Source organism: Narcine bancroftii, chromosome 5, assembly GCF_036971445.1.
Source record: "Narcine bancroftii isolate sNarBan1 chromosome 5, sNarBan1.hap1, whole genome shotgun sequence".
In the NCBI taxonomy this organism is placed as follows: Eukaryota; Metazoa; Chordata; class Chondrichthyes; order Torpediniformes; family Narcinidae; genus Narcine; species Narcine bancroftii.
Window position 1 is genome coordinate 253,293,878 of NC_091473.1, and position 12,809 is coordinate 253,306,686.

Sequence of the window (12,809 nt, forward strand, 5' to 3'; positions counted from 1 at the left end):
GGGTCCTCGAGCATTGACAGTAGAAATTTACTCATTTTTAACAACATTTTTTTGAAATTAATTTTTAAAAATCGATGTGCAATATTATTGATATGTGCACCCTTCCCCATGCCTCTTTTTATTACCCTTGTAGGTCCCTGCTGCCGCTGGGCTTCCTCCTTCAGCCGGCATGTTTTTGGTGGCAGACTTCAGTGACTGCTTTCAGTTTTGCTTCCTGACCAGCTGACAGAAGCTGCACTTCTGCAGGGTGGAATTGGTCCTGCCAGTTCCCCCTCCCCAATCGAGAGTGAGCACTCCACTGCAAAGTGCTCCATCTGGCAGTCTGGCCAAGAATTGATGAAGCTCCCCCCAGAGGGGGCAGGTGAGTTGGCATATCAGTCGATGCCTGAGTTTGAACTCCAATCCTCCTGGTTTACACTGCGTGATAAATGGTTTGTTGCCGAACTGTCCCCTTTCAGTTTACCAACGCATAATTTGCAAACCGTCATCCCAAAATTAGAATCTTTTGGCAGATAATCTCCTGGGAAGGTTATTTTAGATCCAGATGAGGGATTAAATAGCTATGTGATCATCAAAAATTCAGGTCTTCCTATCTTGGTACTCCCAGAAGGTGTTCCACAGAACAGAGACATCAATAAGTTTTTAACTTCATCTGGACATTAAAATGTAGAGCAAGTTGTACTGTGTCATGCTCTTCAGCAGAATGGCTGCTTGAATTAAATTGTGCAAAGCAAGACATGTTTTCTAGTTTTTTTTCCTCCCACCAGATGTGAAATTGCAATGTATTCGAGAGTGTGCACAAAGAACCTCAAATAGGCATTAAAGTTTAAAAAAAAGAGCCCTTCACCCAATTCACTCCATTCTCCAGTAGGTCAGAGGTGAAGTGTGGGATTTCCACATTTGCTTTTAATATAGTGTAAATAATTGTTGTCATTGGATTAAGCACCGTGGTTAAATGAGGCAAAAACACTGGTTTAGATCTAGAAAGCTTTCCCTACAAAGCTTCAATATAGTGGAAAAATAACTTACAAAAGGAAACCTCTAAAGAATCAGGAGTCTTTTTCTTCCCTCGTATGTATACTTTGCACTAAAACATATTGTTTAAATCCCCTTATTAACTGTAGATCTGCAGTTCGATTTCTACTTGGAAGGAAGGTGTGGAATGAGAGAAGAGTATTAATAAGGGAAACTAATAATTCTTCCTTGTTTTTTTTCAATCAGTGATCGAGGTTGAGTGGTAAAGCGCACTGAATTTCTAATGTTTCTTGTGAGAATGGTTAATATTGGGGAAGGTCTTTTTCTTTCTTTGTTTTGCCTGCAATGTAGATGCTGCACAGACTCGCGCACTAAAGGAAACGAAATGCCTGCCTTTGAGGGAAGATCATCCGAAGGTAAACTACTGCGTGTTTTGTTTTGTACAGAGTGGCCCCGTCTCTGTACTTCTCGTCTGAGCTTAGACGGGTGGGACAGAGTCTCCTTCTCTGTTTTCAGAGTTCTCTTCTCTGTTTGTTTTTTGTAGGATGTAGCATCTCTTTCTCTGTTCACAGCCTCCATTTGTGAAAGTTGGCAGAAATGTGTAAGCTGCTTGTAAACTTGCAATGGTCTTTGGAAATATATGAGGGAGGTTGCAAATTGAATGACTTAATTGTTTTTCTTTCCATCTACAAAAATTTGCTATATTCACAACACGATTTTCCAAAAGAATCACGAGAGTTGGGACGTAGCATCTCTTGTGAGTTATTGCCTTTCTTATTGCCCGTGGCCTTTCAACTATAGAATACCACTTCAATAGCTGCAGCTCCCACGTGACCAGTATTGGTACAGTGGCACTTCCGTCCTTCAGTTGCTCTCATGCCTCTTGCCAAGAAGGATGAAGGCAGCAGATACATTGGAGCACCATTATCTGTGAGCTACTCATCCCAAGTGTCACACCATCCTAGCACTGATAATTCTTTATTACGTCTCACAGTACACTGGGCTCATCAACACCACCTGAACAATTTGAATGGGAGCTAACTTACCACCACCTCTCAAAAACAGCAAGAATGAACAATAGAAGTGCACTGGGCAGGGATCTGAACAGGTCTTGAATATTTTATGCAATGTTTCCACTCTTACCCAGTTGAATTCTTTGAGATGTGGGACATTTTATAAGAAATTTTTGCTGGAACGACATCTGTATGGTTTATGTTATAATATATTTGGAAAATATAATCGTAACAATTAATGGAATTGACATGGTCAATTATAGAAATTTGCAATTAATTGTTGTGACAAGTTTGTTTAAACCCAGTTTGGAGTGGAAATGTTTGAATCTCAATTTGGAAGTGCCAGTTGAAAGCTGAAAAGTTTGTAAAATGAATCTATATTTGGGTGCAATATTATTTTGCATGGATCTGCACTTCACACGACAAAAATGAGCTTTGTGAACATTCATTATAATTGTGATGGCTCAGTTTTATCTCCACTGTTTCACAGAATCAGTTGTGCCACACCTCCTCCTCCTCATTTTGATTGGACTGGAAAAGCATCATACAGATGCTTTAACATAAAGTACACTTGCTGGCGGGTGTAACGTGTCCGAATTTCAATTTACAAGTCGCTTTAAATCTTTGATTCTTCCAGGGGGTTTGAGAATGTTGGTAGGGTTTCTGCCTTTTTGTGAACACAAAGGTTGGTGACTGAGTTGAACTGCTACATCCTATTCCCAAGCAAAGAACATTGTGTAAACGCTTGCTTCTCACTTTGTCTTCCTTACGCAGTGTCCTGCATCAGGGGAATGTGAAGAAACAGCTACATGGAACATAGCAACTTCAGCTACCTCACACACGAAAAGAAAAAGCTCTGAATCAGGTCTGTGAATTTGTATCAGCATGCAGTTTGAGTTTGAACAAAATATTTTTATTTAAATGCCATTTAAAAAAAAACTTCAGAAACACAGAACCTCATTTGAAATCCAAAAACAGCAGATAATTTATGAGTAAAACCATTTAATCTGATTTTACTGGTATTTCAGAAACAAAAATAGATCAGAACAGGAGATATTTTTGTGATAAAGGAATTTTAATTTCTGCCAGATCATTGAAAGGGGGCATCTCTTCAACTTTGCATTGTGGATTCTGGCGAACACAAAGTGTCAGCATAGATTATGTCTCGGTTTAAATTCTGGTGTGTGGCTTGAGCACGCAACCTGTGGCTTCAAAGACAGTGGGTTGAGCTAAGTGACAGTCCTGTCATTTCTGTAACAAGGTGGATCAAATTTAAGTTGGGAATGGTATAAATCATTATGGCACAGAATGATATTCGGCCATTAATTTTCTCCTAACACTTCATACCTCAGTGTTCTCTATCCCATAACCCAGGAGATCATTTTGTGTTGAGATCATTGTATATTACAGTAAACCCCTGGTATCTGGCACCTATGAGGATTGATAGATGTGCATAAGAGAATTTTCCATTTGCTTGAGATTGGATTGGCGAATTAACGGCGAGGTGTGTCAATTTTAAACTTTTGTATTTTTCATGATTTTCTGCAAATTTTTGTGCTTTAATTTCGGATAACAGGGGCTTTACTGTCTGTGATAGGACAGATTCTATCACCAATGTGTATATGTACATATGTACAGATGGTCGTGTAGGATGACTGTGATTGGCTGAGAGTGTGGCCACACCTACTGGCAGGTCTTAAAAGGATTGCTCCTTGCCAGACTAGGTCATTCTGGACTGGTCGACCTACTTGTGATATGCTCCAGTCTTTTAGTTAATAAAAGCCTTGGTTTGGATCAACAAGTCTTTGGTTCTTTTGACGCGCATTACACTGTATTTAGATTTGCCTTCTATTGACGCTGCGTACACTGAATGCTTAGATTGAGCTTTGGGGACTGAAACTAGATGAGTCATTCTTTATTTGAGTTCATCGGGTTCCCTCTGCTGTTAACCTTCTGTGATTTTACTCCATAATCTTTGGTAGCAAATAGAAAGTCATCCCGTTTTTCCCCTCTCCCCCCCCCCCCCCCCCCCCCCCCCCCCCTTTGGGTTTCACTCTGTCACTCTGAATAGAATTGGTGAATTGAATTCTCCAGGTCTATTGACAAATTCATCTTTGGCTAGAATTGGATCACTGTTAATATTAACAGAGCCCCGCCCCCCAAGTCTGAAATTGGTCCTGTTGGAGTAATTATAATCTTGTAACATTTAAAATTGCATAAAAGGACTCAATGTAATGGATGCAATTGGATCAGAACTCTTCCTTTTGCAGACACCAGCATTAATATTAATCTCTACTACGGCAACTCAAACAGGAAGCTGTTCTGTTTGACATTCTGAGAATATAAACTTGGCCTTTTTCTGAGGAGAACATCCACTAATGTTTCCACTTAGTTGGGCACTGCTGTGGATTCATGTCGTCTCGAAGCTCAGTTTGGTTTCTGCTGTTCATGTTCTTTAAGAACCATGGTACCGATGGCAGAACAGTTGGTGTAGGTGGTTATTGCGATGCTGATACAGAGTTACTGTCTGTAAGGAGTTTGTACGTTCTCCACATGTTTGCATGGGCTTTCCCCGTGCTCCAGTTTCCTCCCACCCTTCAAAAAATGTACAGGGGTTGTAGGCAGACAAAGGAGGAAAAACCCAACGCCCAACCCCAACCCACCAATTTTCCCTTGCAACCGCTGCAACCGTGTCTGCCTGTCCCACATCGGACTTGTCAGTCACCAACTAGCCTGCAGCTGACGTGGACATTACCCCTCCATTAATCTTCGTCCGCGAAGCCAAGCCAAAGAGAATTGGGCGGCACGAGTTTAAATGGCCGGATTCAGCTTCTACCTGCTGTAAATAAATAAAAATCAATCCTGAACTTTGAGAGATTCTATTTTTATAAGTGGAGAACTTCAAACATGATGAGGAGAGTTTGGGATTAAAGCAATGTGTTCACTTTTCCAGATGAGTCTGTAACAGATGATCACACTGAATGTCAAGCCAAAAAATTCAAAGCCGATAATATTTCTGATCTCTGGGATGCTGCTGGACTGCCATGGTGGTTTATAAAATCCTTGCGTACTAATTACGGAAGCAGGAGAAGTGGATCAACTGACATTCATAGCAACCAGGTGATGTGATTTTGGTTTTCATTAACCATAGAACACTGCAGCACAGAAACAGGCCCTTCAGCCCATCTAGTTTTCTAAGATATTACTTCACCTAATCCCATTGACCTGCACCTGGACAATAGCCCTCCATACCCCTCTCATCCTTGCACCCATCAAAATGCATCTGGGGGAGGAGGGTGTAGGTCAATTGGGTGAAATTGGGCAGTATGGGCTCATGAGCTGAAAGGGCCTGTAACCGTGCTGTCTATCTACATTTAAAATAAATAAAATTAAAATTTAATTTAAAAATATTCCCCCTTAAATGTTTCACCCCTAACTTGTGTCCTTTAGTTCTTGACTCGGTTAATGTGGGGAAAAAGCCTGCTGACATTGACCCTATCTATACCCCTCATAATGTTGTATACCTCATCAATTCTACCTTCATTCTCCCATGCTCCAGGGAATAAAAAGCCTAACCTATTATAACCTTTCCCCTTTCCCTATAACCCAGCTCTGCAAATCTTGGCAACATCCTTAAAAATATTCTCTGCTCTCTTTCTCTGCACAGATATTGATAGCTTTCCTGTAAGTACTAACCAAAGCCACACACAATGATCCAAATTTGGCTTCAACAATGACTTCAACATAACATCCCCAATCCTGTACTCGATACTTAGATTTATGAAGGATAATGTGCCAAAAGCTGACTTTCTACCTGAGACGCCACTTAAAAGGAATTATGTATCTGGATTCCCAGATCTGTCTTTTCTACCACACTCCACAGTTCCCTACTGTTTACTGTGCAAGCCCTCCTCGGTTGTCCTCCCAAAGTGCAATACCTCACACTTTTCCGTATTAAATTTCATTGCCATTTTGCAGTCCAAATCTTTCTGCAAAGCCTTCCTCGCTATGCACTGCACCCCAGATCTTAGTGTTATCGGCAAATTTGCTGATCCATTTTACCACATTATCATCCAGATTATTGGTAAATATGAGGAACATAATGGACTCAGTGTTGATCCCTGAGGCACACCACTAGTCTTAGACCGCCAGTCAGAGAGGCAGTCATCTGCTGCCATTCTCGGGCTTCTCCTGCAAAGCCAATGTTTAATCCAATTTATCACCTTATCCTGAATAACTGAACCTTCTTGACCAACCTCCCATGCGAGACCCTGTCAGAGGCCTCACTCAAGTCTATACTGACAGCATCTATGGCCTTTCCTTCATCAACTTTCCTGATAATCTCCTTGTAAAACTTTATAAGGTTGGTTAGGCAACCCTACCATTCACAAAGCCATTTTGACTATCCCTTATCTGTGCTTGTCTATCCAAGTACTTGTATATTTTTAGATTCCATTAACTTGCGTACTGATGTCAAGCCTTCTGGCCTGTCATTTTCCAGATTCTTTGAGCCTTTCTTAAACAAAGGAACAACATTATCTATCCTCCAACCCTCCTGCACCTCACCTGTGGCTAAGGATGTTTTAAATACCTCTGCTAGGGTCCATGCAATTTAAGCTCTAACCTCCTTCAGGATCTATTTTGTCAAGATCAGGGGATTTATCCACCCTTATCCTCAAAATGACAAGCACTCCTTCTGTAATCTGTGTAAAACTCAAGTATCTCATTTACTCCTTTTGCCAATACCTGCTATGCACCTCTTTAACTGGGGGGCCTAATGTCTCTTGAAAGCCAAGATTCCTTTATACCTGTTAGGAACATACAAACTCAGTATTCTGTACATTTCACCTTTCAAGGCCTCCTACTTAACATGCATAACTTTGCCAGAAAACCATTTGTTCTAATCCACACTTGATAGCTCCTTTCCTCAATTTAGAATCTCAATCCTATATCCTGCTGCGCCTCCCCCCCCCCCCCCCCCATAAACTAATCAATAGATCAAAAGTTCCCTTGCGCACACTTAATTTTCCTGATTATCTCATTCCCTAATACGAGATCCAATATTGCATTCGTTAGTTGGGACTTCTATATATTAATTAAGGAAATATTCTTAAAAACATTTGAAAAACGAACCCATCTAGCCATTTTACAATATGGGATTCCCCGTCAATATGTGGAAAGTTAAAGTCACCTACTATGACAACATTGCTTCCTGCAACTGTCTGCTGTCTTTCTATAAATTTGCTGACCAATTTTTGCTGTCTATTGGGTGGTCCATGATATAGTTCCATTAATGTGCTCTTCCCTTTCTCATTCTCAGTTCCACTCATATAGCCTCAGTGGTTGAGCTCTCTAGTCTGTCCTGTCTGAGCACTGTGGTGACATTTTCCCTGATTAGCAATGCTACCCCTCCCTTTTTCATATCTGTACCCTGGAACATTGAGCTGCCAGTCCTGCCCCTCCTGCGACCAAATTTCACTAATGGCCAAAATGTCATAATTCCATGTCTTGATTCATGCTTTAAGTTCATCTTCCTTTCCTACAATACTTACATTGTAATAGATGCAACTCAGAACAATATTCCCACTGTTCACAACTTTTATAGTGTGCATTTGTCTGCAGCTTTAACATCTTTTCCACAACCACTCCAGATTTGCTTTGTAGCTTTTTTTTGGGTAATTTACTCTTGTAAACTTGCTAATTCAATCATTTCACCCTGATGGGTCAGAAGCACCATCAACCTTCAGGGGTCTGAGGCACAAAACTGGAAAAGTTAGCTCATTTAAGGAGTGTGTAGTCTCATCTTAGCCCCATTCAGCACTGACCAAAAGGTTGCTATTCCTTAGAAACAAGCTAAGATCTAATGACAGTGAACTGCTCTTTTGCCAGTTAAGTACTTGTAGTCAGAGTTCAGGGCTTCAGCTGAACTAGTGCATGCCAAGCAAGTTTCTTGCCAAGGTGATTGTAACTGTGTTGTAGCAAGATGAGATTGGAATCGGGATGTATTCTCTTGAGCTTAGAAGTTTCTGAGTGTGTGATCATGAAGTTGAGATTCACTTCCCCTTGCTGAAAATCCTAAAGCTCGTGCTCATGACACATCGGGACATGGGTTTGGTTTGTTTAAAACAAGGTGAAATTTCCCTATGAATCTTTAGAATTTATTATCCTTAGTTGCTGAGCTTATACAGAACTGAGCAATAGATTCTGGGCACCAACAGAATCGAATATTGTACATTACTGTAAAGATTCAGTGATCCAATGAAAGAATGGCCAAGTTGCCTACCCCAACCTTGACCCTCTTGGTTCTGCCTGGGTAAGGTGGCAGTGGGGTGAAGAATCACTTGCTATCTCAGTTGAATAAGAGTAATGGTGGATTTTGATTCTGCAGGATATAGACACTGCCATTGTTTCTGACTCGACCGATGATCTGTGGTTTCTGAATGAACCTGCTCCTGACCAGATAAATGTGGAGATCAAGTTGGATACGGTTGAGCTGAAAGAGAAAGATGATTGTGAGGGCCAAATAGAGAAAGAAAAAAACACAGATCACAAGGAGGTAAGCAGAATATAATTTCAAACAAAAGCTAATTCTGGTCAAATCACTCGTACCCTTCTCCAAGGACAAGCTATTGATTGATGAGTCTAATTTAAGGTGATTTTGTAAGTCATTTTTAAAGATGTTTCACTGTATTGAATATTTGAGAATCTTTAGATTTGATCATAACTTACGAAGATTGTTATTCAAAAATTAGCAGCATGAAAGAAAATGAATGTACCTTGCATTTGGCAAAGTTTGTGTTAGAACTAATAACAACAGCTAGTTGAAGATTTTTTACCTTGGTCATTGTCTGTCTCAGGTTAAAAAAGTGCTCATTTCCTGACTGGAGAAGAACCTTGAATTGGAGTGGAAACTAGACAAAATAGATGCCACACAGGTCTCTTCTCCGAAGCCTCTTAATTTCCCAGGAATAAAATGAGCTTGTGGGCAATTGACTCAGTTAAATGCCCTGAATTTAGCATAGACTGCTTCCAATTCAACAAGCTCAGTTATAGAAAACTCATGGATGAAATGTTTGGGGAAGTTTTACTCTGATGTGGTATGATGGTACTTCGCTAAAGTCATTATGTCACCAAATATGTGTAGACAGCTGTACCTTGCTTCTAACCTATGGCATAAGGCTCAGAAGTGCTCAGTACTGCCACTGGGTTAAAAAAAAAACAATATTATCATTCTTCACGGTGAAAGTGAAAAGTTGGTAACCCTAATCTCCGAGTAGCCAAGGTAAGAATGACAGTGCACCAGATCATCATTTAGTGATTTACACTTTCTCAATAACAGCAGTCCCTTGTGTGGCTTTGGTTGTGATTTTCATACCTCCCTTTCAAAGGTTATTGGAGTTACAGATAAAGATCTACCATGCTCAGAGGATGAAACTGACACAGAAGTATCTGAAGTGGCCGAGGATTCCTCTGATTTGAAGGTATGAGAGATTCAAGGTCCTTTTATTGTTATGTAATAAAACAGATGTCATAGTACATGAAATGTCCTTTAGTCTGCTCTTAGGCAGGCAAAGAGTCGCCATTAATGTTGCTCAGTGCCCCTTACAGCAAAAGAAAGTCCCTCTCCTCATCCAATCTTCTGATATGACCAGGAAGCCTCGGAGCCCTTCTTGCCCTCAGTACCCACTCGACTCCTGGTTCTGATACCTGGTTCCCATGAGCTGGTTTCCAGCAGCCCATAACCTGGTGTGGTTGCTTTGACCGCAAGCCGCCTGCAGCCTGTTGTGGGTCTTTTGAGCAGCGGAGCCACTCACTAGTCACCACCCTGATGTTCTTACCATTTGTAGACTTCTGTAATCCATACAATACGAGCCAAAGGTTGTTACAATTTACATCAATTATCTGGGTAAAATATGGTTCATTTGAGCATTCAACATCTTGGGTTCTGATACATTTACGGCTACCCATGAGCAGTCATTAACATCCAAGTTTGGCTCTTGTGAAAACTGGGCTACCCTCTTGCAAAGCAACATTACTGCCCAAATCAAGGACAAGGGGCAGCAAGCACATTGGAACACCTACACTTGCTTGTAAAATCTTGGTGTTTCTTCATTGTGATTGGGTCTGAATATTGGAGCTCACTCACCCTGACCCCTCCCACGGCATTGTGGAAGCAGCGTCATCTGAAGGACGAATGCCATTCAAGGCAGTGGCTCAATACAACCTCCTCAAACTATATATATTAGCCTCAGCAATGATGTGTGGATCCTGGGAACAAGTCAAAGCAAATGTTCTCCTTGCTAGCAACAACTAGAGAGAATTCTGGCTAGGTTTAAATAAAATGTCATTTTGTGTTTGATTGACATTGGTCCCTATCTGTGCCTTATTAACAAAGTTGATGATTGTAATTTGTTTTTTTTTAAAAATAAAATAGATAATCTTAAAAAAAGTTAGTCATTGGGTTCTTCAAATTTCTTGCTTGATCTGCCTGATGTACCTTTGTCTTCATATATTTTTTAATTTATTGAAGTTGGTATGGTTCAAATGGTGTTTCACATTTAGTTTTAAACATGAAAGGACATGTAAACATATGTTCTGCTTTTGCTATATAAAATATTAACATTGATTAGTTTGCAAGTAAGTATTGATAATGGAAGTTAAGCTTCACGGTGAATTGTTGCCAAATATTTGTTCAGTGTTATAACATGATGTTGTGGCCTTCCAGCAAGCCTGTTGCACTCCAAGTGCTTTTTGGGATCTGTGATGACTTGCACTGTCTGCTTTTCCTTCTAGGGCTCCTGGAAGTGTACCAAATGTCGGAGGCCTAATCCTTCTCAAAAGCAATACTGCCTTCAGTGCTGGGCACTTCGTAAAGGCTGGCACCTTAACTGTCCCAGGTTTACACCATGCGTCTCTGACCCAGCCATCATGCTCAGTGCGGATGTGGAGCAAGATGAAGGTTTTGATGTTCCCGACTGTCGGAGGTCCATTTCTGAGCCTCTGCTTCAGACTGAAGAAGTGAAATGTGGGGAGAAAGGGAAACATGCCCAGCATTGCTCTTCGGAATCCATAGAGAGACTTTTGCAGCCATCCACTTCACATATCAGCTTGTATGGAAGTAAAGAGGTGCTTGACTCCGCAGGCAAAGAAGCAAATGTGCAATACGAGGGATCCATGCAGTATCAAAGGAATCGGTTAGGGCCCTGCCTGCTCTGTGGTGTGCGTCCGAGATCTGGGAATATCATTCATGGAAAGACTGGACATCTTGTAGCATGCTACGTATGTGCTAAGATGTTATTCAAGCGTAAGCAGCCTTGTCCTGTGTGTGTGCAACCGATCAATACAGTCATAAAAACATTTGTAGCATAAACTACAAATCCTACTCTATTGAAATGAATGTGACGTAGAACAATTCAGCTTCCTGTTACGTCCTATAGATTCCAGTCTTTGTTGCATCAAATGGATATGATGAAGGAGATCTCTGCCTTCAGAAAAACAACTCATTTTGATCATTCCACATCAATCCATTGGCAGGACATTAGTCTGGATTCTCGTCAATTGTAAAACACACTGCAGAGGGGGGAATGCATTCAGTAACTACTTTGATTAATGACTTAATTAACAGTGAGACATCTTGGGAAGTAATGAGTCCATTTGAATTACTGAAACAATAACCTTGCTGTTTAAGCCTGTGGTTTTCAGTGTTTGCTACTATTTTAGTGAGATTAAAGTAAAGGTATTTTGGGGATTTAATGTGATGAGATAGTGCCAAATAATAATCCACAGAGCCATTGGCCATGACACTTAGTGGCACAGTTCTTTTTCCAACATTGTATCTAATTCTTTCTGATGGCAAGGGCGCGAAAACTGATGTGCCACAAAAAAAGTTTACTAAATGTGTAAAATTACAAAGTCGGCCAGAGCGATGATTGGATTTGTACTTCTAATATTAGATCAAGCTCGACAATTATTTTCAATTACTGTTTTACACTGGAGATGGGACATTTTCCCTTGCTTGAGCTAGAAAGACAGCAATTCCTTAGACTTTATACTTCACTAATTCTTCCCAAAGCAGCACCATCCAGAATTTGAAGGTTCTATCCAATGCTGAATTTCATGAAACACTAAAAAGTAGTTATCAATATTTAGCAGTTGATGGTGCTATAATGATAAGAATGAAAATCTACCACACAAACCAATATTTTGAGTCTTCTGTGCCCTCGGTACAAACTTTCCTCCACACAGGCAGCATGTTTGGTGTAGCAGTTACAGTGCCAGCGATTGGGGCCAGGGTTCGAATCCCCCACTGTCGGTAAAGAGTTTGTACGCTCTCCCCGTGTCTGCATGGCTTTTCTCCGGAGGCTCTGGTTTCGTCCCACCCTTCAAAAGTGTATCGGGTGCTGTAAGTCAATTTGGTGCCATTGGGCAGCACAGACTCTGACCTGCAGGTCGAAATTTTTTTTTAATTTTAAAAAAAAACAACTGGCCTGATTTTCCTCCTGATGTTATGAAGATTGCAGTTGCTGTTCCAAATGCATTTCTGGTTAAGAAAGAAAATTTAAAATTTCATCCTATTTTGAACCTCTGTATCGATTTATGTTTGTGAAACTCCTGTGACAGTAATTGCTCATGCTGACGTTAATATTTTCTCCCTAACCCTTCAATGGGTAGATTGTGAATTCAGATATAATTATAGCCGTCTTTGTTGAAATTGAGCTTGTGAGATTTATTTTCTCTGTGTTATAGAGTTGCTTTGTCATTATGCCTCACAGTGACCCAGATTGGTATGATTCTCAGATTGTTTTGCTTGTTCACTGCTTT

At 40.6% G+C, this 12,809-nt stretch overlaps 1 protein-coding gene across 5 annotated transcripts in view; it reads left to right on the forward strand.

The window, feature by feature from the left end:
- LOC138765220 (protein Mdm4-like) overlaps nt 1–12,809 on the forward strand; it is a 29,699-nt gene that overhangs the window by 16,772 nt on the left and 118 nt on the right. For 2 of the 5 annotated variants that reach the window (XM_069942193.1, XM_069942194.1), the window contains exons 6-11: nt 1,327–1,391; nt 2,763–2,853; nt 4,942–5,108; nt 8,377–8,544; nt 9,377–9,469; nt 10,782–12,809. The exon at nt 10,782–12,809 is cut by the window's right edge and continues 118 nt beyond it. In XM_069942193.1, coding sequence (XP_069798294.1) covers nt 1,327–1,391; nt 2,763–2,853; nt 4,942–5,108; nt 8,377–8,544; nt 9,377–9,469; nt 10,782–11,357 — 1,160 coding nt within the window. In that variant the 3' untranslated portion in view covers nt 11,358–12,809. Of the gene's footprint in view, nt 1–133; nt 326–1,326; nt 1,392–2,762; nt 2,854–4,941; nt 5,109–8,376; nt 8,545–8,845; nt 9,271–9,376; nt 9,470–10,781 lie in introns of those variants that run through there. The other 3 variants (XR_011358530.1, XR_011358531.1, XM_069942195.1) reach the window with 3 other exon arrangements.